Source organism: Ranitomeya imitator, chromosome 7, assembly GCF_032444005.1.
Source record: "Ranitomeya imitator isolate aRanImi1 chromosome 7, aRanImi1.pri, whole genome shotgun sequence".
Taxonomy (NCBI): domain Eukaryota; kingdom Metazoa; phylum Chordata; class Amphibia; order Anura; family Dendrobatidae; genus Ranitomeya; species Ranitomeya imitator.
This window is the reverse complement of record NC_091288.1, coordinates 81385709-81407824: the sequence shown is the minus strand read 5'-3', so window position 1 is coordinate 81407824 and position 22116 is coordinate 81385709. Positions and strand designations below refer to the sequence as shown.

The following is a 22116-nucleotide window of genomic DNA, read 5'->3' as shown; positions in this document are numbered from 1 at the left end:
ATAACTACAGATTGCCCAGAAGCACAATAACCATGAGACCTTAGCCTATCTGTTGGAGAAGAAAGGGGATATCCAGGCGGCTTTCCAAGTCATGCTAACGGTAATTCGATTGGCATTGCTTGTAACCCAACCCCTTTCTTCCTTACACGTGATAGTTAATGATCTTTCGTCAAAATAGAAATTACTTGCAACACTATTGCTTGACTTGAAAGGGTATTCTCAAATTGTCCCTTGGGCAGCTCAGAAGTTTGCAGCCTCCTTACTTCCTGGTTTACAGCTGTATTATTAGAACTATGAAGCTCAGCAAAAGGTTTGCTATAACACATGCAGCTATCGGTCGTTTGTTCTGAAGTGTACACTTCTACCAATGTATTTGCCCATAGAGATAACTGGGCATTTGAACAAACACACAGCTGCAGACCGCAAAAACTTTGGTGATTAGTAGACCTGCTCTGAAAACTGCTCGCTGGGGATCTTGCAAGTTTTATAGCAGCTTAGCCAGAAGCCATGAGCAAGGTAAGGCAGCTAACTGTTGTATATAAATCAGTGGGCTCTAGAGAGAGAGCTTGTATGTTAGGTGTTAACTCCGCTCTTAAAATGTAGCTTCTGAGCTCTTCGCCATGGCCTGGGCAAGAACGGGTGGCCGAGCTCCATGGAAACCAGCTGTACACTATGAAAGATAAAAGCTCTCATTGCAGGAGAGTGACAGCAGATAGAAAAATCAAGTTAATTGCAAACTTGCTTATTTTTATGTCTAATTAAATCCGTTTACCTGGAGAGCACCTCTTCAACAGTTTCATTAGATCCTACAGTCACACATCATCCTACAAAGCCTTTATATCTTATGTGATCTGTCAAATGAACATGATGAAGAGACACAATTTGCACATTTCACCTGCTATTCATTCTTTCCATTTGATGTCATCATGCCTTTTTCATCCTAACTTGTAGTTTTTTTTATCAATTATGTAGAGGCTACAAGACAGACTGTCTGCCCTGACGGAGGACTCTGTGGATGCAGCAGGTAGGCGACCAGCATGCTGTGCATCTTCCTTCTTCTCGGTTAGCAAGCACTGGATGAGGGAGTAGAATACTTAGCTATTAAAGCTAAATAAGATTTAAATTTCCACTTTCCTCAATGATTAGTAAAATATACGGCCATTATTTTTTTTTTCTGCCTATTTAAAATCTGAAGAGGCAGCTGCTATACTTACATTGTCTGCAGGAAGGAAATGAAATTATCTATATTCCCAGGGGAAAGAGACCGCCATCATGAAAGAGGCAGAGTTTAAACAATGCCTATTTCAATACATGGAGGTACATTTGATTCATCCACCAAAGGGCTTGCTGCAAAATGTATTTGATATTTAAATTAAGCGTTTTCCATTATAATGAAACAGATCTGAATTGGAAATTTCCTATAACTAGAAACAAGCACTTGAAGTTACTTAGCTGAAGTATCCTCCTCAGAAGAGCATTTCAGTCCCCAATGGAAAGCTTATGGAGGGTGATTGCAATGTTCTTTGTGCTCATCGAATTCTACCTTTCCCATTGCAGATGCCAAGCAAATGCCATTCTTAAAAGATGTCGAAGAAACTCTATCAGAAACTATTTCTCTATGTGAACGAACATCCCACACACTCAACCAACAGCAGAGAGAGGTACATGGTGCTTGATATGTGCTTTTCTGCAGTAGTCTGGGTGTCTATCACAGCTGGTATCCAATCCTGTATCCAGCACCTTTCATCAAATATAAATATATTATATGTTTATAATACTCATTATATTTTCTTTTTTTTTTTTTTCCTCTGAGTCCCCTAATAATACAATTGGGCAGTACCAATGCAGGTCGTGTCACTAAGTTCTGTGATATCAGGGTGTAAGATGCGGGATATGCGCAGTTCAGATACCATGCTCCCGTCTAAATGAGATCTATAGGTACACTATGTGGTCAAGTAGTGGGACCCCATACGTGCTAGATCTGCAGAAACTTTTGTGATGTCGCTTTCTAAATCTTTTAGTTGGTCCCTACTTTGCAGCTAAAATAACGACCTCTAGGAAGTCTATCTACAAGATCTTGAATGGTATCTGTGAGAATTTTTAGCCATCCATCCAGAGGAGCGTTTGTGAGGTCACACACTGATGTTGGACAATAGGGCCTGGCTCAAAATCTCCGTTGTAGATTACCCCCAAAGTTACTTGATGGGGTTGATGTCAGGGCTTGGGGCTGGATTTTATACACCTGTGCAATGAAAAATTTGGATAATTAAGATATGTGATGTGTCCCAATACTTCTGCCCATATAATATGAGGTTTGGAAATCTATACATGAAATTCAATAAAATTAAACTTAATTTCTCCTTCACCGCATTGGGGGACACAGAACCATGGGTGTTATGCTGCTGTCGCTAGGAGGCTGACACTATGTTGTGACCAAAAAGTTCGCTCCTCCCCTGCAGTATACACCCTCATGCTGGCTTCCAGAGACCCAGTTCAAGCTTAGTGTCTGTAGGAGGCACACAGGGTCTGCTATTCAGACCAGAATTTCTTTTTTTTTTTTACTATTTAAGTTTTTCACCCGGATGAAGGAGCGACGGAACCTTTCAAGGCTCCGATCTCCCCGAACCAACAACAGGCGAGCACGGAGAGTGTCGCCTCTCCGTATCCTCTCCTGCGACGTGGGATGCCACTGCCTGAGCTGATTTTAGGGGCCACGGGCCCCTTCAAGGGCACCGGTCTCCCCTCCTCTCTTAAGACGAGCACATGGAGTGTCACCTCCACGTATCCTCTTCAGGAGCCAGGCCTATTGCCGGACATTTTGCCCTGCTCACCAAGTTATACCCTCGGATGCTCAGAGGCACTCTACATCGTGGCGTCCGTGCAGCCCCCACTGCATCACCACTGAAAAAAGTGGATGATGGAAGGAGGGGGACGGTTGCTCTCCACCCCCATTTTAAGGGGATGGTGTATGGAGGCTTCCCCAACCCTGCACCGTCCTGACTACCCCGGGCACAGCTCTGTCCTGCGGCATCTGCCATCCCCTTCATATCGGAGTAAATGCCACCCGGAAGGGGTTGTTTTCCGGTGGTCATAGGAGGGCTCCATAGCGGCAGGGACTCCGCATGGCTCCGCGGCATCTTTCCCGGTGGTCCGTGAGTGCGCGCCGCCCGAAGCCATATATTTAGTCCCCGGCTTCGGCCTAGGGCGGGCCGCATCCCGATAGGCCCCACCCACCGCTCGCATCACTCTTGCGGCCCTGCCCCCAGACCTGGCGCTTCTCGCTCCTTGCGAGACTACCTCCCAACTCTCGGCAGCCATCTTCCCCCACTGCACAGCAGCTCCAGCTGCCTATCTGCACGTGTCAGCACTCCTGAATGCCGGTCTGCCCCTACTCAGCGCCATCATCATCAGATTGCGGGACACAGGACCTGGGTAAGGAGACTGCACTAGGTGCGTCCCTGCAGCTTTACCCCTCATCGCTTCCACTAGCAGCGTTTTTACTTATATTGGGGTACATCATGTCGCAGTCAAGGGCTAAAAAGACTACAAAGGTACATACCACCTTTTTTACTGTGTGTACCACCTGCCAGACTCCTCTCCCTCGGCCTCAAAGCTCCCCTCTCTGCTCAGCCTGTGATGCCTAAGGTGCTCAGGAGCCCTCCGCTGCTACCGACCCCAGTGTATCTAGCCCCCCGGTTGGGCCGCGTTACTGTCGCAATCCATGGCTTTGTTGGCCAAAGCGATTGAATCCCTTCATGACCCCTCTGGGGAGCGGGGCACTCGTCTACCTGGGTCAAGAGACCCCTCCCTTACAGGGGAATCCTTATCCAGCAGGGGCCACTCTCACCTGATGGAAGTACGGACATCCAAAAAACGGAACCGCACTACCTCTCCTGAGCATTCATGCCATTCAGCCTCTGGTTGCTCCACTTCTCGCTCACCCTCTCCAGGGGTTCACAGCGATCATGACTCTGAGTATGAGTCTGAGGCATCCTTGGACCCGGATTCTCTGAAGTTTCAATTGACTGTGGATTCCCTCATTGAAGCTCACACGCGCTAAAGGTTTATGACGACCCTAATTCGGCTCCGGATCATGCAGTATCTTTTAAAAGAACCAAGCGATCCCATAGGGTGTTCGCCTCCCATCCGGATTTTTTAGATATAGTCCGGCGACACAGGGAGCGACTGGATAAGCGCTTTACGGGGAAAAAGGCCCTGGAAACGAAGTATCCCTTTTCCGCAGATCTGGTCAAAGATTGGACGGAACCTCCACTAGTAGATCCTCCGGTATCGCGTTTGGCTACCAAAACGCTTTTATCCATACCTGATGGGGCTTCGATTAAAAATCCCACAGAATGCCAAATAGATTCCCTGGCTCACTCAGTATATGAAGCCTCAGGCTCCTCTCTATCCCCTTCCTCCGCTGCGGCATGGGTCGCAAAAGCAATGGTTTTCTGGGCAGATGCCCTTGCAAAATCCATTCAGGACCAGGCGCTACCGTCTGAGGCGGCGGATCTTGCCAAACAAATTGCTATGGCTGGAGACTGTCATGTATGCATCTTTTGATGCAGCAAACTGTGCTGCAATTGCTGCCTCAAACGCTGTCACCATTAGGAGAGCACTATGGCTTAGAGAGTGGCGCGCAGATTCCTCTTCTAAAGTCTTTGATTTCTCTGCCTTTTCAGAGCAGACGTCTGTTTGGAGAAAAATTAGACCAGCTTATTTCCAATGCTACAGGAGGGAAAAGCAAATTCCTCCCGCAGCACAGGCCAAAAATTGCTTTTCAGCGTCAGCAACATTTTTACTTTCGGCCCTTTCGCAGTAGCCCATTCTGGTCCACCTCCACAGCCTTGTCCAGATCAGAACGATCTCCACGTACAGAGAGAGAGACCCTCGGCCCTCATACAGGCTGAATCAGTCCTGGCAAGGTAAGCCTAGGCAACCCAGAACCAGGGGATCCAGGCCCTCCAGATTTCCTTCACGATGACTCGGGGAGTTTTCAGGTCGACACCACCAAAGTAGGCGGATGCCTGCTTCTCTTTCAACATGTCTGGCTTTCAGTCATCCACGACGAATGGGTCAGAAACCTGGTGTCTTCTGGTTACAAAATAGAGTTCTCTGCCTCCCCCCCGTACATTTTTTTTTCCTTCTCGTCTCCCAAATTCAGGAGCTCAGTCTCGCGCACTTCACCGCGCCATTGAATCTCTCCGCCGAAACGGGGTCATTGTCCCGGTTCCAGAACACGAGAGATTGAGCTTTTTACTCAAACCTCTTCGTCGTTCCAAAAAAGGACGGGACGGTGCGCCCTATTTTGGACCTAAAGCTCCTAAACAAGTATGTAAAGGTCCGGCACTTGAGGATGGAATCCCTCCAGTCAGTCATCTCCTCAATGGAGAGAGGAGAGTTTCTAGCATCAATAGACATCAAAGATGCTTATCTCCATATCCCAGTCTTCCCGCCACATCAAAGGTTCTTGCGCTTTGCCATCCAGGAGGACCATTTTCAATTTACGGCCTTACCCTTCGACAAAGGTCATGGCAGTGGTCATGGCCATTCTTCATTCCTGAGGAGTGGTCGTGTTGCCATACTTAGGACGGACCTTTGAACAGGAGGTCGTCTATCATGCCTGCGAAGCAAGCGTCCGCATTAGCTTGGATACTCTTTCACGCCTGGGCTGGCTGATCAATTTGGACAAGTCCTCTCCCATTCCAGCCCAACGAATCTCCTTCCTAGGCATGATCCTGGACACGTCCAAGGGGCTGGTCCTGCTTCCTCGGTCCAAGGCCCAAGCGCTTCAGCAGGGAACCCGGACGCTTTGTCGTCCCTTTCCTCATTCCATTCGGTTTGCCATGAGGATCCTGGGGAAAATGGTGGCTGCAATGGAAACGGTTCCCTTTGCCCAACTGCATCTCAGCCCCTTACAACAGGCTCTGCTGGACAATTGGGACAGGAGTCCTTTATACCTCGATCGACCATGTCCTCTGTCACCGCAGATCAAGCAAGCGCTCAAGTTGTGGACTTTGGAATAATCTCTCAACCAGGGGAGGTCTTTTCTCCCAATTCACTGGCTGGTGGTAACTACTGACCCCAGTCTCCTCGGTTGGGGAGCGGTGTTTTGCCACCACACTGCCCAGGGGCGTTGGACGATTCAAGAGTCGAGACTTCCGATAAACATCTTGGAGATTTGAGGGATCAGATGTGCCCTGAGACGTTTCCACTTCCTCCTCACGGGTCACCCAATTCGAATTCAATCAGACAACGTCACAGCTGTGGCATACATAAAGCATCAGGGGGGTACCCACAGCAGGGTGGCGATGCGGGAGGTCTCCCACATTCTCAGTTAAGCCGAGAACAACCGCTCCACCATTTCTGCAGTGCACATTCCAGGCGTCGAGAACTGGGCGGCGGACTTTCTCAGCCATTAGGGTCTCGCCTGGGGGGAGTGGGAACTCCATCCGGAGGTCTTCTTCGCGACGTGGATCTGATGGCGTCCAGATTGAATACAAAAGTTCCCAATTTCATAGCACATTCTCAGGATCCCCAGGCCATTGGGTTGGACACACTGATATCCCCATGGCATCGGTTTCACTTCCCGTACGTGTTTCCTCCACTTCCTTTACTACCGAAGGTGATCCGAAAAATCAAGATGGAGGGGGTTCCTTTAATTCTAGTCGCTCCAGATTGGCCACGTCACGCGTGGTACGCGGAGCACGTTCAACTCGTATCCGACGTTACCTGGCGGCTACCAGACCGCCCAGATCTGCTTCGCCAAGGGCCGATCTACCACCAGAGCTCAGGGGCTCTACGTTTAACGGCTTGGCTGTTGAAACCTGGATCCTAACTCAAGCTGGTTTCTCCCAGCAAGCCATTGCCACCATAAGCGCTCGCAAGAAGTCTTCTGCTCGCATGTATCACCGCACCTGGAAAGCCTTCTTCTCATGGTGCAGGCTCCATGGTCATCGTCCTCCTCGTTTTTTCAGTTCCCTCCATTCTGGACTTTCTCCAGTCCGGCTTGGATTCCGGTCTGGCGCTCAGTTCCCTCAAGGGTCATATCTCGGCATTATCCGTGTTGTTCCAACGTAAGATTGCTGCTGACTTGCAAGTCAGGACTTTTATTCAGGGGGTATCCCACGTAGTTCCCCCCCCTATAGAATGCCGTTAGAGACTTGGGATCTCAATTTGTTCCTGAGTGTTCAAGAGCCCCCTTTTGAACCTCTGCAAGATGTCTTGCTGATTCTTCTCTCCTGGAAGGTCGCTTTCCTTGTGGCAGTAACCTCTATCAGGCGAGTCTCAGAGTTGGCTGCCCTGTCCTGCTGGGTGCCCTTCCTTTCCTTCCACCAGGACAAAGTGGTCCTACGTCCATCTCAGTCTTTTCTTCCAAAGGTGGTCTCATCCTTCCACCTTAATGAAGATATCGTTCTTCCCTCCTTCTGTCCACAGCCAAGACATCTGGTTGAAAAGGCCATTCACACCTTGGACGTGGTAAGGGCTTTCAGGAGGTACATTTCTAGGACTGCCCCTTCCGCAAATCGGACTCCCTCTTTGTGCTCCCTGAGGGTCACAGAAAGGGTTTAGCCGCTTCTAAAGCCATAATAGCCAGATGGATCCGATCAGCTATTCAAGAATCTTATCGGGTCAGGGGCAGACTTATCCCGGCGGGGATTAGGGCACAGTCAACTCGGTCGGTGGGTGCTTCCTGGGCCATTTGGCACCAGGCGTTGGCAGAGCAGGTTTGCAAAGCCGCAACATGGTCTAGTGTGCATACTTTCACAAAGCACTACAATGTCCACACTCAAACTTCTGCGGATGCGGCTCTTCGCAGATGTATTCTGCAAGCGATCATTGTGCATTTATAGTCAGTTGGTACACTGAGTTATTTGGTTATATTGTTCCCCACCCAGGGACTGCTTTGGGACGTCTCATAGTTCTGTGTCCCCCAATGTGGCAAAGGAGAAATGGGGATTTTTGTGTACTCACCGTAAAATCCTTTTCTACGAGCCACTCATTGGGGGACACAGCACCCACCCTGTTAGCCTTATGGCTCGTTTCTTTTTTGGCTTACTCTGACATGTTCTACTCTAATATTATGTTATATGTTGCTAATGATCTCCTACTGCTTTTACACTGAACTGGGTCTCTGGAAGCCAGCATGAGGGTGTATACTGCAGGGGAGGAGCTAACTTTTTTGTCTCAACTTAGTGTCAGCCTCCTAGCGACAGCAGCATAACACCCATGGTTCTGTGTCCCCCAGTGAGTGGCTCGAAGAAAAGGATTTTACGGTGAGTACACAAAAATCCCTATTTTTTTTTTTTTTTTACGCAGTAAGTACTGCCCTTTCAGGGCTCACTCACACGAGCGTATAACATGGCCAAGTGCTAGCCGATGTTTTATTGGAGAGCCCTTAGCCCAATGTGCTATGGGGCAGTGCAGATCTGTTATTTGGTGTGAGAAAATAGTTGCAGCATGCTGTGAGCGTATCTGGAATTCGGATCACGAGCACCCATACAAGTCAATGGGAGAGTGTGTAACATTGGACTGCTCTCTGATGTCATCCAAGTTCAGTACGACATCTGTGGACTCGGACAATGGGGAAGATGGAGATTAAGTTCTGCATCGGTGATGTGAGAGAATCTGATCATATGAACATGAAACTCGGATCACACTCTGACAGAATCGGACTGATTCTCTTGCATGAGAGAATCTATGGCCGTCTGACCACAGACCTAAGGTCATAATACAAATAAGTATTTTTTTTTTTTTTTTTTTTTAATTCACATGTATTCAGATGATCATGAGCTTCATGGCATACACGCTACAAACCAGCTTCTTCTGGCTCCACAGTGTGATTTTTTTTTTTCACAGACTCATCCCCTTTATTTCAGCGATATGTTGACTTTCCTCTACAGGCGCTGTGGTTCCCACTGCTTGAGGCAATGATGTCCCCACAAAAGCTTTTAAGTTCCTCTCCTTCTCCGCTATATTCGGAGGGTAAGTATCTTCCCTGTGTCTCGCCTCCTGGTACTAGAAGTGTAAGCACAGTGTGTGCAGCGTCTTTGCTACAAAGCAGATACAGTTCTTCAAGAAAAGGATTGTAAGGAAGAATTGTACAGAAATGGGTTTAAAATGTCACATAAAAGAACACGTTTATAATACTAGAAAAAAACTGCAGGAGGTGGGGGATTTATCAATAGTGCAGAAACACGCATGTATTTATAATCTAACAATAAAATGGAGAAAACCGCTCAGAATTGTGCGATAAACTTGATGCAACAGGCTACACATGGTAGACAATGCTACAGCTCACGTTTGGAGATTATTCACACCAGTATGCATGTCTTTAAAGAATTATTCCCCAAAAATGGAGCAGCGACTGCACAGGTAGTGATGCAAGTGAATAGTGTCTATCACCGGCAGTCCTATAAACGATGAGAGCGGTGGTGTGCATGTGCTGCCGCAACTCCATTATAAAGGGACATGTTGGCTCCCATTCTCGGGATTGATTGGGGTTACAGTGGCCGGACTTCCAGCAATCTGCAACTTGGGAAGTTGGAAATAGACCTTTTTAATAAATTTGACTAATTCTACAACTCATCGTTTTTTTTTTTTTGGTTCTCCGTAGTAGGTGAAAAAAGTGTCTAAATTGTATAATTCGGCACATTTATTTATTTTCACTTTACTGGTGGTGCCATAATATTCCACAGCGCTTTACAGATATTGTCATATGTCAATTGTCATATGTCAATTTTTATGGTGCAATTTGAGACCATTGCAGATTTGGTGCATTTTCTCCATGTAGATTATTTTTGGCTTGCAGATTTGGTAGAGAAAATAATCTGCAATATTTCAATTCTCTGTGCTTTTTTGCCCGGCGTTCTTCACCATTGACTTCCCTCAAATCAGTCAAAAATGCAGGCAAAAAAATCTTGCATTTTTGTAGCGGAGTTTTTCTTGTCAAGAGATGTAGAAATCGTGCAGAAATTTTACTCAAGGTGTGCACACCCTAAATATGTTCTGTACTCGGAGAACCTTTCAGCAAAAAAAGTGAAAATATGCAGGTAAATACCAGTTTAAACACGTGTGCTAGTCCAACTAGAAGTTCAGCTGCAGGGAGTAAGTGCAGTTTATATTCTTGCTGCAGTCATTGGGGTGTTGTGGGGACAGTGATCCGTCAGCGCTCAGTACACAGTGAGCGCGCAGTAATTACTCTCCCTGCTTTTTTGCTCATATCTTGCTCAGCGGCACGTAATTACTGTGTGTTCACTGAGTAGTGAGTGCTAAATAAATAGGGCAGCACACTGCAGCGCCAAAACATGTAAACTTGAAAAAACGAAATTTGAACTGCATTACTGCACTAGAAATATGAAAAATGAGAGCTTTTAGCGCACAAAAATGGCCAATTTTATGTGTACCTCGTAGCCACGTTAAGGCATCTCTCTTATACGAGGTCCTAAGTTTGACCTACCTCACTGAGAATAAACGTCTCCATCTGAATGGGTACATGCAAAAACCTCTTCTTGGACTCAAATTCTCTCTCTATGTGGAGGGGTATTGGACCTACTATAATTAAAACACCTGAAGCTAGGAGGCGGGGAGTGCACGATCAGAAGGCTAGAGAATACATTTCAAAAAACCTGATCTGCACATCCAAACATAGACTGAGTGTGAACAGGTGCTGAACCCAGAGTCGCCAACTCGTATATAGTTAAATAAATAGGGCAGCACACTGCAGCGCCAAAACATGTAAACTTGAAAAAACGAAATTTGAACTGCATTACTGCACTAGAAATATGAAAAATGAGAGCTTTTAGCGCACAAAAATGGCCAATTTTATGTGTACCTCGTAGCCACGTTAAGGCATCTCTCTTATACGAGGTCCTAAGTTTGACCTACCTCACTGAGAATAAACGTCTCCATCTGAATGGGTACATGCAAAAACCTCTTCTTGGACTCAAATTCTCTCTCTATGTGGAGGGGTATTGGACCTACTATAATTAAAACACCTGAAGCTAGGAGGCGGGGAGTGCACGATCAGAAGTCTAGAGAATACATTTCAAAAAACCTGATCTGCACATCCAAACATAGACTGAGTGTGAACAGGTGCTGAACCCAGAGTCGCCAACTCGTATATAGTTAAATAAATAGGGCAGCACACTGCAGCGCCAAAACATGTAAACTTGAAAAAACGAAATTTGAACTGCATTACTGCACTAGAAATATGAAAAATGAGAGCTTTTAGCGCACAAAAATGGCCAATTTTATGTGTACCTCGTAGCCACGTTAAGGCATCTCTCTTATACGAGGTCCTAAGTTTGACCTACCTCACTGAGAATAAACGTCTCCATCTGAATGGGTACATGCAAAAACCTCTTCTTGGACTCAAATTCTCTCTCTATGTGGAGGGGTATTGGACCTACTATAATTAAAACACCTGAAGCTAGGAGGCGGGGAGTGCACGATCAGAAGGCTAGAGAATACATTTCAAAAAACCTGATCTGCACATCCAAACATAGACTGAGTGTGAACAGGTGCTGAACCCAGAGTCGCCAACTCGTATATAGTTAAATAAATAGGGCAGCACACTGCAGCGCCAAAACATGTAAACTTGAAAAAACGAAATTTGAACTGCATTACTGCACTAGAAATATGAAAAATGAGAGCTTTTAGCGCACAAAAATGGCCAATTTTATGTGTACCTCGTAGCCACGTTAAGGCATCTCTCTTATACGAGGTCCTAAGTTTGACCTACCTCACTGAGAATAAACGTCTCCATCTGAATGGGTACATGCAAAAACCTCTTCTTGGACTCAAATTCTCTCTCTATGTGGAGGGGTATTGGACCTACTATAATTAATTTTTTGAAATGTATTCTCTAGCCTTCTGATCGTGCACTCCCCGCCTCCTAGCTTCAGGTGTTTTAATTATAGTAGGTCCAATACCCCTCCACATAGAGAGAGAGAATTTGAGTCCAAGAAGAGGTTTTTGCATGTACCCATTCAGATGGAGACGTTTATTCTCAGTGAGGTAGGTCAAACTTAGGACCTCGTATAAGAGAGATGCCTTAACGTGGCTACGAGGTACACATAAAATTGGCCATTTTTGTGCGCTAAAAGCTCTCATTTTTCATATTTCTAGTGCAGTAATGCAGTTCAAATTTCGTTTTTTCAAGTTTACATGTTTTGGCGCTGCAGTGTGCTGCCCTATTTATTTAACTATATACGAGTTGGCGACTCTGGGTTCAGCACCTGTTCACACTCAGTCTATGTTTGGATGTGCAGATCAGGTTTTTTGAAATGTATTCTCTAGCCTTCTGATCGTGCACTCCCCGCCTCCTAGCTTCAGGTGTTTTAATTATAGTAGGTCCAATACCCCTCCACATAGAGAGAGAATTTGAGTCCAAGAAGAGGTTTTTGCATGTACCCATTCAGATGGAGACGTTTATTCTCAGTGAGGTAGGTCAAACTTAGGACCTCGTATAAGAGAGATGCCTTAACGTGGCTACGAGGTACACATAAAATTGGCCATTTTTGTGCGCTAAAAGCTCTCATTTTTCATATTTCTAGTGCAGTAATGCAGTTCAAATTTCGTTTTTTCAAGTTTACATGTTTTGGCGCTGCAGTGTGCTGCCCTATTTATTTAACTATATACGAGTTGGCGACTCTGGGTTCAGCACCTGTTCACACTCAGTCTATGTTTGGATGTGCAGATCAGGTTTTTTGAAATGAGTAGTGAGTGCTGACTGCTCACTGAGCTGCCAGCGAGCGGCTGCAGGTGGAATACAACTTTTATTTTCTCCCTGCAGCTGCACTTCCTGTTGATTCCATAATTAGAAGGCTATGTTCAAATGCAGCGTTTTTTTATTGTAGATAAAAGTTTAAAAAATGTCTTAATTTTGTTGTTTGTTATTGTAATCACTTTTTTTTACCTGCATTATTATTAATTAGAGGAAACAAATACATTTTCCATTTGTTTTTCCATGAGTTGTGTGGATTGCCTCCCAGATTTCCCATGTGATGTCCCGGAACTCATTTATTCTTATTTCTTTTATCCTTTAGCTTTGAAGAGCCTGACAATGGAAGTCCTCAATAGTATGGCTGCATATATCTCCCTCCCGTCCATACTCCAGAGGATTCTGCAGGTACGTACATCATGTACTGTGATGGACACAAGCCAGAAGACCTGCCAGATAGGGCACCATTCAGACCTGGCATATTAGCTCTAGTACCGTATATACTTGAGTATAAGCTGAGATTTTCAGCCCATTTTTGGGGGGCTGAAAGTCCCCCACTCGGCTTATACTCAAGTCATACCCTGGGGTCGGCAGGGGAGGGGGAGCAGGGGCTGTGTAATTATACTCACCTGCTCCTGGTGCGGTCCCTGCACGTCCCTGCTTCCCCGGCGCTGCAGCTTCTTCCTGTACTGAGCGGTCACATGGTACTGCTCATTACAGTAATGAATATGCTGCTCCACCTCCCATAGGGGTGGAGCCGCATATTCATTACTGTAATGAGCGGTAACGGTGACTGCTCAGTACAGGAAGAAGCTGCGTCGCCGGCGAAGCAGAGACTGCACCGCGCCAGGAGCAGATGAGTATAACTGGGAGGGGAGCGCTGCGTGATATTCACCTGCTCCCCGTTCCGGGCGCTGCTCTGTCTTCAGCATGTTCTGCAGTGACGCTCAGGTCAGAGGGCGCTATGACGTGGTTAGTGCGTGCCCTCTGCCTGAACGTCGGTGCAGAAGACGCTGAAGATGGAGCGGCGTCGGAATGAAGTCAGGTGAATATTGAATTGAAAGTGCCGTGGGCCTGAGCGACGGAGATGTGAGTAGGTGATTTTTTTTTTTTTTTTTATCGCAGCAACAGCAAATGGCGCAAGTGTCTTTATGGAGCATCTTATGGGGCCATAACATTTGTGCAGCACTATATGGGGCAAGTGTCTGTATGGAGCATCTTATGGGGCCATAATCAACATTTGTGCAGCATTATATTGGACAAATGTGTCTATGGAGCATCTTATGGGGCCATTATTAACCTTTATGCAGCATTATATGGGGCATATTTTAATATGGAGCATCTTAGGGGGCCATCATAAACTTTATGGAGCATTATATGGGGCTCCTGATTCAATATGGATATTCAAAAACACTTAACCTACTGATGTCTCAATTAATTTTACTTTTATTGGTATCTATTTTTACTTTTGACATTTAGCTGCTGTAGTTCCCACCCTAGGCTTATACTCGAGTCATCAAGTTTTCCCAGTTTTTTTGTGGCAAAATTAGGGGGGTCGGCTTATATTCGGGTCGGCTTATGCTCGAGTATATACGGTAATTAACCACAATGGCATCTTAGATTGTTCACATTTTATCACAGCTGTAATTTTTACAACTTGTTTTATACTGCACATGTTTAGAGCCATCCGAACAGATCCCTGATAAAACGCTACTTACTGTACAATTATTGATGCATTGGGTGACGAGATTAATAATAACTGGGTCGCTTCACAAAGACTCCGGCTATTATTTCTCTTTTGCAATTTGAAGGTCTTTAGTTTTAACCTTACAACATGTTAATTACAAGTTTCTATGTGAAACCGACCTTCCACTGAATCATTCAGTCCACTAATGAGTTAAATCCTGTGCCAGCGTAAACCCAAGTCTCCTCTGCTGCCCGCTTGTCCTTGGCTCGTTTTCCCGCAGAATGCAGATGTTGCAGAGAAAGTCTTTGAAATCTGGGCCACCATTTCATGCATATTTCATGGCGGCTCCGTACTATTATCATGGCTGGGTATTCATAGACATTAACCCTCTTGTTACATAGTGTTTTGCAGCATATTACAGCTATGCCGTTAAGCCTTCGCTTCGTTTATGATTTTTTTTCTATTGTGCCGAGTTTGGTAGCTTTAGCTACACCTGTAACTTTCTGGGATCAAACATGGTTACTGCCCTATGGAATAATGTATTTGTTACTGTGTATTGTCTCCAGCTGTTACACTGTATTCTATTACGGTGGGATGTGTTGGCCGCACAGCAGGCACAGTTCTAATTTCCATAATACTTGGACACACAACTTTGTGGGACCATCTAATTGTGACGTTCATGACACATATTGCATATGCCAAGTCTGATGGCAGCAGCAGAACGGCTCTTGTTTTTGCTGAAACATTGCATGGATACATTTGCAAAGCATTCTCTTTGCTTTTGCTGCTGTTATTCTACGTAATGTTACATGGCAAGGAGCGCTGAGCGTTTGGCTGTTTTTGTGTGAAAGCTATATTCACCACCTATAGCAACGATAAAGCTTTCTATAATTTGCTTTGTCTTTTTCATCTTGTTTTTTGGATTGTAGCTTTACTCTTTAGTTAATTTCAGACTCATTGTTACCTTGCCCGGCTTGTTTTAGATCCTGGTTTATTGCCTTCAGGGGAAGAAATCTTAGAACAAGGGTGAATTTTCGTAGGAGATGTTAGCCTGCCAGAGAAGATCATATAGAGGGTATTGGACAATAATAAGTGAGTACAGGTTAGGAGACTTGGTGGAGATATGATACCAGCAGACTAGACTTCTATAAGACTAGCACTACAGAGAAGCAGTTCACTTGCAAAGGCAGCAGTGTGACTAAACTTTTAAAGATTTGTATATATTTTAGCCCCTCTGAAACTCTTTTGGTGATGGTTCTGAGACCCCAACAATCATTCATACCATAGGGCAGAAGCACTTAACTTATGAAGTCAGGACACTATACCTCTAGCAGCCAAGACATCAGCATCATGTTTTTCGCCAATACATTGGCTGTTGACCAGAAAGTCACTTTACAGATATGACTCCTTGATACATGGATAAATGTTGCTTCATAACTGTTGCTAACTTTTTGGATTGATTCCTGAAGAAAAGGATGGGGCTCTCCATTCTTGCACCATGTAATCTAGATTAGTAAAACTACCGTGCAAAAAGCTTAATGCAAAATCTTGCAAGAATTAATAATTTTAGGGTATGTGCACACGTCAGGATTTCTTGCAGAAATTTTCGTGACAAAAACCGGACATTTCTGCCAGAAATCCGCATGCGTTTTTACCGTGATTTTACCAGAATGCTGTAGATAAGCCCCTGATGCCGGTGGGCTTAGCTCACCTTTCGATTTTGGGGGTGACAGGTTCCCTTTAATGTCTGCTGGTAATGAAAAGTTTTCTGCCTAGTCAAAATGTACTGATAACACCTCAATAAAAAGTATGTAAGAGGGTCCACCATTTAGAATAGATGTCACAGCTCACCTCCCTCCCCCCCCCCTGTACAATAACCTTTAGGCCAGATTCACAGATCAGTGTTTCGCAGTAAAAAAAATGACCTGCCCGGGGGTCTCCTAACCCAAACCCACCAGCCCAATCTGTGCAGAAAATTTGTTAGCAGTCTCATCACCACATGCAGTTTTACAACTTCCATATACACAGTAGATGTTTATATTTTAGATTATATATGAGAATTGAATTATTTTTCCACCACCTGAGCACCAATGCCAGATTAGCACGATACACAGCAGCTAAAGTTTTATTGTGTCCCCTTGAAGTAGAAAAAGATGGCTATCTGGCCCTCAAGCTTAAAGGTTGTGCACCTCTGATTTAAAGATTTACATTCTTGTTAGCTCTCTTTCAATAAAACAGAAAAAGTATAGATTGGTGAAATAATGAAGATGACCTTTTTCATAGTCATATCTGTAAAGTGACTTTCCGGTGGCTAATGTGAATCTGAGCATTGGAGAAAGTATGGAACGGGTTAGGAGGGATGAAGGTGGTAATTAGCGGTGTGCCTCTTCCTCAATCTGCTGTTTCTTTTTTAATAAATTTATACATAAACTATGATGGCGCTATGCACTGTAATGTAGCACATGATGATAATGACGATTACTCCACTCTACCGGCTTTGGCTTACACTGATCCAGGTCTGGATCACACATGATGGAGAGGAGAAGAGCAGGAATATGTGATGTTTGGTCAGTGTAGTTCGAGTATTCCTGGGCTCTTGGAACACCATGATCAACCATACGGCCTTCTCTCTATGGCCAGGTAGTTAAAGGAGCAACCGCTTCCTTATGTTTTTCCATGGCCAGGTAGGGGAAGGAGCAGACACTTTGAATGTGAACAGGTACATGAAGAAGCAGCCGCTTCCTTCTGTCAGTACATGGTCAGGTAGGTAAAGGAGCAGCGGCTTCCTTTTGTTTGTGTGGCTAGGTACGTAAAGGAGCAGTGGCTTCCTTTTGTTTGTGTGGCTAGGTACGTAAAGGAGCAGCGGCTTCCTTTTGTTTGTGTGGCTAGGTACATAAAGGAGCAGCGGCTTCCTTTTGTTTGTGTGGCTAGGTACGTAAAGGAGCAGTGGCTTCCTTTTGTTTGTGTGGCTAGGTACGTAAAGGAGCAGCGGCTTCCTTTTGTTTGTGTGGCTAGGTACGTAAAGGAGCAGCGGCTTCCTTTTGTTTGTGTGGCTAGGTACATAAAGGAGCAGTGGCTTCCTTTTGTTTGTGTGGCTAGGTACGTAAAGGAGCAGCGGCTTCCTTTTGTTTGTGTGGCTAGGTACATAAAGGAGCAGCGGCTTCCTTTTGTTTGTGTGGCTAGGTACGTAAAGGAGCAGCGGCTTCCTTTTGTCTGTACATGGCCAAGTTGGCTTATTTCTGTCTCTGAATATTCTGTAGATGAAGGAGCAGCCACTTCCTTCTCTGTGTAATTTCATATACAGTTAGGTCCAGAAATATTTAGTGACACAAGTTTTGGCATTTCAGCTGTTTACCAAAACATATTCAAGATATAGTTAAATAATCAATATGGGCTTAAAGTGACTCTCAGCACAGAATGACTGTTCAAATGAAGTCCCTCCACTCTGTGCTTCACAGCAGGGCCAATCATTTACATACAGGGCAGCACGGTGGCTCAGTGGTTAGCACTGCAGTCTTGCAGCGCTGGAGTCCTAGGTTCAAATCCCACCAAGAACAACATCTGCAAGGAGTTTGTATGTTCTCTCCATGTTTGCGTGGGTTTCCTCCGGGTTCTCCGGTTTTCCTCCAAAGACATACTGATAGGGAATCTAGATTGTGAGCCCCATCGGGGACAGTGATAATGTGTTCAAAACTGTAAAGCGCTGCGGAATATGTTGGCGCTATATAATAATAATCATAGTAATAATAGTAATAATACTAATTTATTATTATATACACGTTCCTACCTGCTTGTTTTCCCTCTATCTTCACCACCCTCTTCTTTGATTCACGGCTCTGGATTCATAGAGCCAAAATAAGGTGGAGATATATACTTCCCACCTACTTGGTTTCTATCATAGTGATTGGCCCCGCCATGAAGAGACGAGTGCCTATGATTGATTTTAAGTCATTCTGTACTGACAGAGTCCCTTTAAAGTGCAGACTCTCCGCTTTCATTTTAGCGTATTCACACCCTAATTGGACCAAAAGTAATTGAACAATTACCTCAAACGCTCTTTCATGAGCTTCATGGGCTATTCACTTGTTAATCCATTATGAGTTAACAGACAAAAGGTCTGGAGCTCATTCAAGGTGTGACATTTGCATTTCGAAGCTGTTGCTGTGAACCCACAAACATGTGGTCAAAGGAACTCTGCATGGTTGACCTCAGCCATGTCTCTGAGCACTGAAGACCTTGTACTTCTGGACACTCCGGGGAGGTTGCAGTTCTGGAATGTGACAGCACTGGAGGATAATGGGTTTCTGCTCCCTTCATGTGTGATTCTTCCATCTTACTGAAAGTGCAGCTATCATGAGCTTTCGGTTTCAGTTTCTTCTGGTAGACGCACCTTCAATAAGGTGGACGGGCAGCATTGTACCCCTAATTACCTGCTGTTTATTTTTGTATCTGCAGGTAAATAGCAATTTCCAAGGTGATAAGTTCTCTTTAAGGGAAAAGTCTGGTCCTGCCTACCAGGGATGAATTTGTCTTCCCTAGTCAAGCATGCTACATAATGTAAGCAATTAAAGTCAGAATTAACAAGTTAATACTCTTAATCAACTTGGTAGCATAAGGGTATGTGTACACGTTCAGGTTTTTTCGCGATAAAAACGCAATAAAACCACATTTAACTATGTTACTATTACTGTTAGGGCAGTGAGAATCTGGAATTGCTTGCCTGAGGAGGTGGTGATGGCGAACTCAGTCGAGGGGTTCAAGAGAGGCCTGGATGTCTTCCTGGAGCAGAACAATATTGTATCATACAATTATTAGGTTCTGTAGAAGGACGTAGATCTGGGGATTTATTATGATGGAATATAGGCTGAACTGGATGGACAAATGTCTTTTTTCGGCCTTACTAACTATGTTACTATGTTACATTAGAAACAGCAGACATATGCATCCTATCATTTAGAATGCATTCTGCAATTTTTGTGCACATGATGTGTTTTTTTTCCGAGAAAAAAACGCATCACGGTAAAAAAAAGCAGCATGTTCATTAATTTTGTGGATTTTCTGCGTTTTTCACGCTATTCTATGCATTTGGGAAAAAAGGCACAAAAAACACCCCAAATACGCATCAAAAATGCGTCAAAAACGCATAAAAAAATACATGCGGATTTCTGGCAGAAATGTCCGTTTTTTTGTCAGGAAAATTTCTGCCAGAAATCCTGAAGTGTGCACATACCCTAAATGGAGTTTGTCATTTTATTATGATGACATTGAATAAACAAATAAAACCAGAAATACAGCTGTGGTCAAAATTGTCACGTCTGAATATTAAGCACACTTGTAAAGTATCTCCAGAAATAAAGTATTTCTTAAAATTGCTTGGGTATACAAGCCCATCTACTATATAATTGTCTAAGGGTCACTTCCGTCTGTCTGTCTGTCCTTCTGTAACGGTTATTCATTTGCTGATTGGTCTCGCCAGCTGCCTGTCATAGCTGCCGCGACCAATCAGCGACGGGCACAGTCCGGAAGAAAATGGCCGCTCCTTACTCCCTGCAGTCAGTGCCTGTCATCCGCATACTCCCCTCCGGTCGCCGCTAACACAGGGTTAATGCCGGCGGTAACGGACCGCGTTATGCCGCGGGTAACGCACTCCGTTACCGCCGCTATTAACCCTGTGTGTCCTCAACTTTTTACTATTGACGCTGCCTATGCGGCATCAACAGTAAAAAATGTAATGTTAAAAATAATTTAAAAAAAACCTGCTATACTCACCCTCCATACTCGCTCGCGCCTGCCGCCATCTTCCGTTGCAGGTTCCGGTGGCAAAGATGGTATGGGAGAAGGACCTGCCATGATGTCACAGTCATGTGACCTCGACGTCATCACAGGCCCTGCGCGCATGCGCGAGAAGGACCTGCCATAACGTCATGGTCATGTTACCGCGACATCATCACAGGGCCTGCACTAGAAAGACCTGCCATGACATCACGGTCATGTGACCGTGACGTCATCACAGGTCCTGCGCACATACCAAACCTGGGACCGAAAGCTGCCGTGGACTACAAGGGGCCCTTGGAAAGGTGAGTATATGTTTATTTTTTAACCTGTGACAAACCTGACTGGCCAATATACTACGTGGCTCTGTGCTGTATACTACTTCACTGTGCAATATACTACGTGGCTCTGTGCTGTATACCACGTCCCTGGGCAATATACTACGTCACTGGGCAATATACTACGTAACTGGGCAATATACTACGTGGCTCTGTGCTGTATACTATGTCACTAAGCAATATACTACGTGGTTGGGCAATATACTACGTGGTTGTTCAATATACTACGTCACTGGGCAATATACTACGTGGCTGGGCAATATACTACGTCACTGGGTAATATACTACGTCGCTGGGCAATATACTACGTGGTTGGGCAATATACTACGTGGCTGGGCAATATACTACGTGGCTGGGCAATATACTACGTGGCTGGGCAATATACTACGTGGCTGGGCAATATACTACGTGGCTGGGCAATATACTACGTGGCTGGGCAATATACTACGTGGCTGGGCAATATACTACGTGGCTGGGCAATATACTACGTGGCTGGGCAATATACTACGTGGCTGGGCAATATACTACGTGGCTGGGCAATATACTACGTGGCTGGGCAATATACTACGTGGCTGGGCAATATACTACGTGGCTGGGCAATATACTACGTGGCTGGGCAATATACTACGTGGCTGGGCAATATACTACGTGGCTGGGCAATATACTACGTGGCTGGGCAATATACTACGTGGCTGGGCAATATACTACGTGGCTGGGCAATATACTACGTGGCTGGGCAATATACTACGTGGCTGGGCAATATACTACGTGGCTGGGCAATATACTACGTGGCTGGGCAATATACTACGTGGCTGGGCAATATACTACGTGGCTGGACAATATACTACGTGGCTGGGCAATATACTACGTCGCTGGGCAATATACTATGTGGCTATGCAATATACTACGTGGGCTGTGCTATATACTATGTGGACATTCATATTCTAGAATACCCGATGCGTTAGAATCGGGCCACCATCTAGCTTATATATATTTATGACAGACATTGCTCAACGGCATAACAAAGAGCAACTAATCGTTACAAAAAGGTATATAGACAAACCATTATCCTTCTGGGAAAATGTTCAATGGATCGATGAAAGCAAACTGGTGCTCTTTGGCAGTGCTTACCATCGTTCTATTTATCGATAATGAAATGAAGCCTATAAAGAAAAGTGCTCCTTACCTACAGTGAAATATGGCGGAGGAACCCTAATGTTATGGGCTGCTTTTCTGGGACTGGAGACATTGAATGTGTTATAGAAACCATGAATTCAGATGATTATCATATTATTTTCGAGTAAACTTTGCTCACAAACTGGGTTTGAATCCATGAGAATGGGTCCTACAGCCTCTTCTTTTCTGCTCTGTTGACTGACTGCCAACATCGTCTTGGTAGGCAGCGGGGAGTCAACTGGCAAACTGCTGGGACCCGGCTGTCTTATCAGCATGATGTTGGCAGTGACATGGCATCAACGTAGCGGAAGAAAAAGAGCTGTTTTGTTGATGTGAGGTTAAAGGTAGCCACCCCCTGAGCTGGCAGGACACGCTGGTAGTTAGACACTACCTGCCAGTAAGTTCTTGGCACCATG

At 45.1% G+C, this 22116-nt stretch overlaps 1 protein-coding gene across 1 annotated transcript in view; it reads left to right on the top strand.

Moving 5' to 3' along the window:
• The window catches only part of VPS8 (VPS8 subunit of CORVET complex), a 252427-nt gene that overhangs the window by 189816 nt on the left and 40495 nt on the right, over window positions 1-22116 (top strand). Inside the window, exons 37-41 of the mRNA XM_069733555.1 lie at window positions 11-100; window positions 973-1024; window positions 1558-1661; window positions 8907-8988; window positions 13053-13135. Coding sequence (XP_069589656.1) covers window positions 11-100; window positions 973-1024; window positions 1558-1661; window positions 8907-8988; window positions 13053-13135 — 411 coding nt within the window. The remainder of the gene's footprint in view (window positions 1-10; window positions 101-972; window positions 1025-1557; window positions 1662-8906; window positions 8989-13052; window positions 13136-22116) is intronic.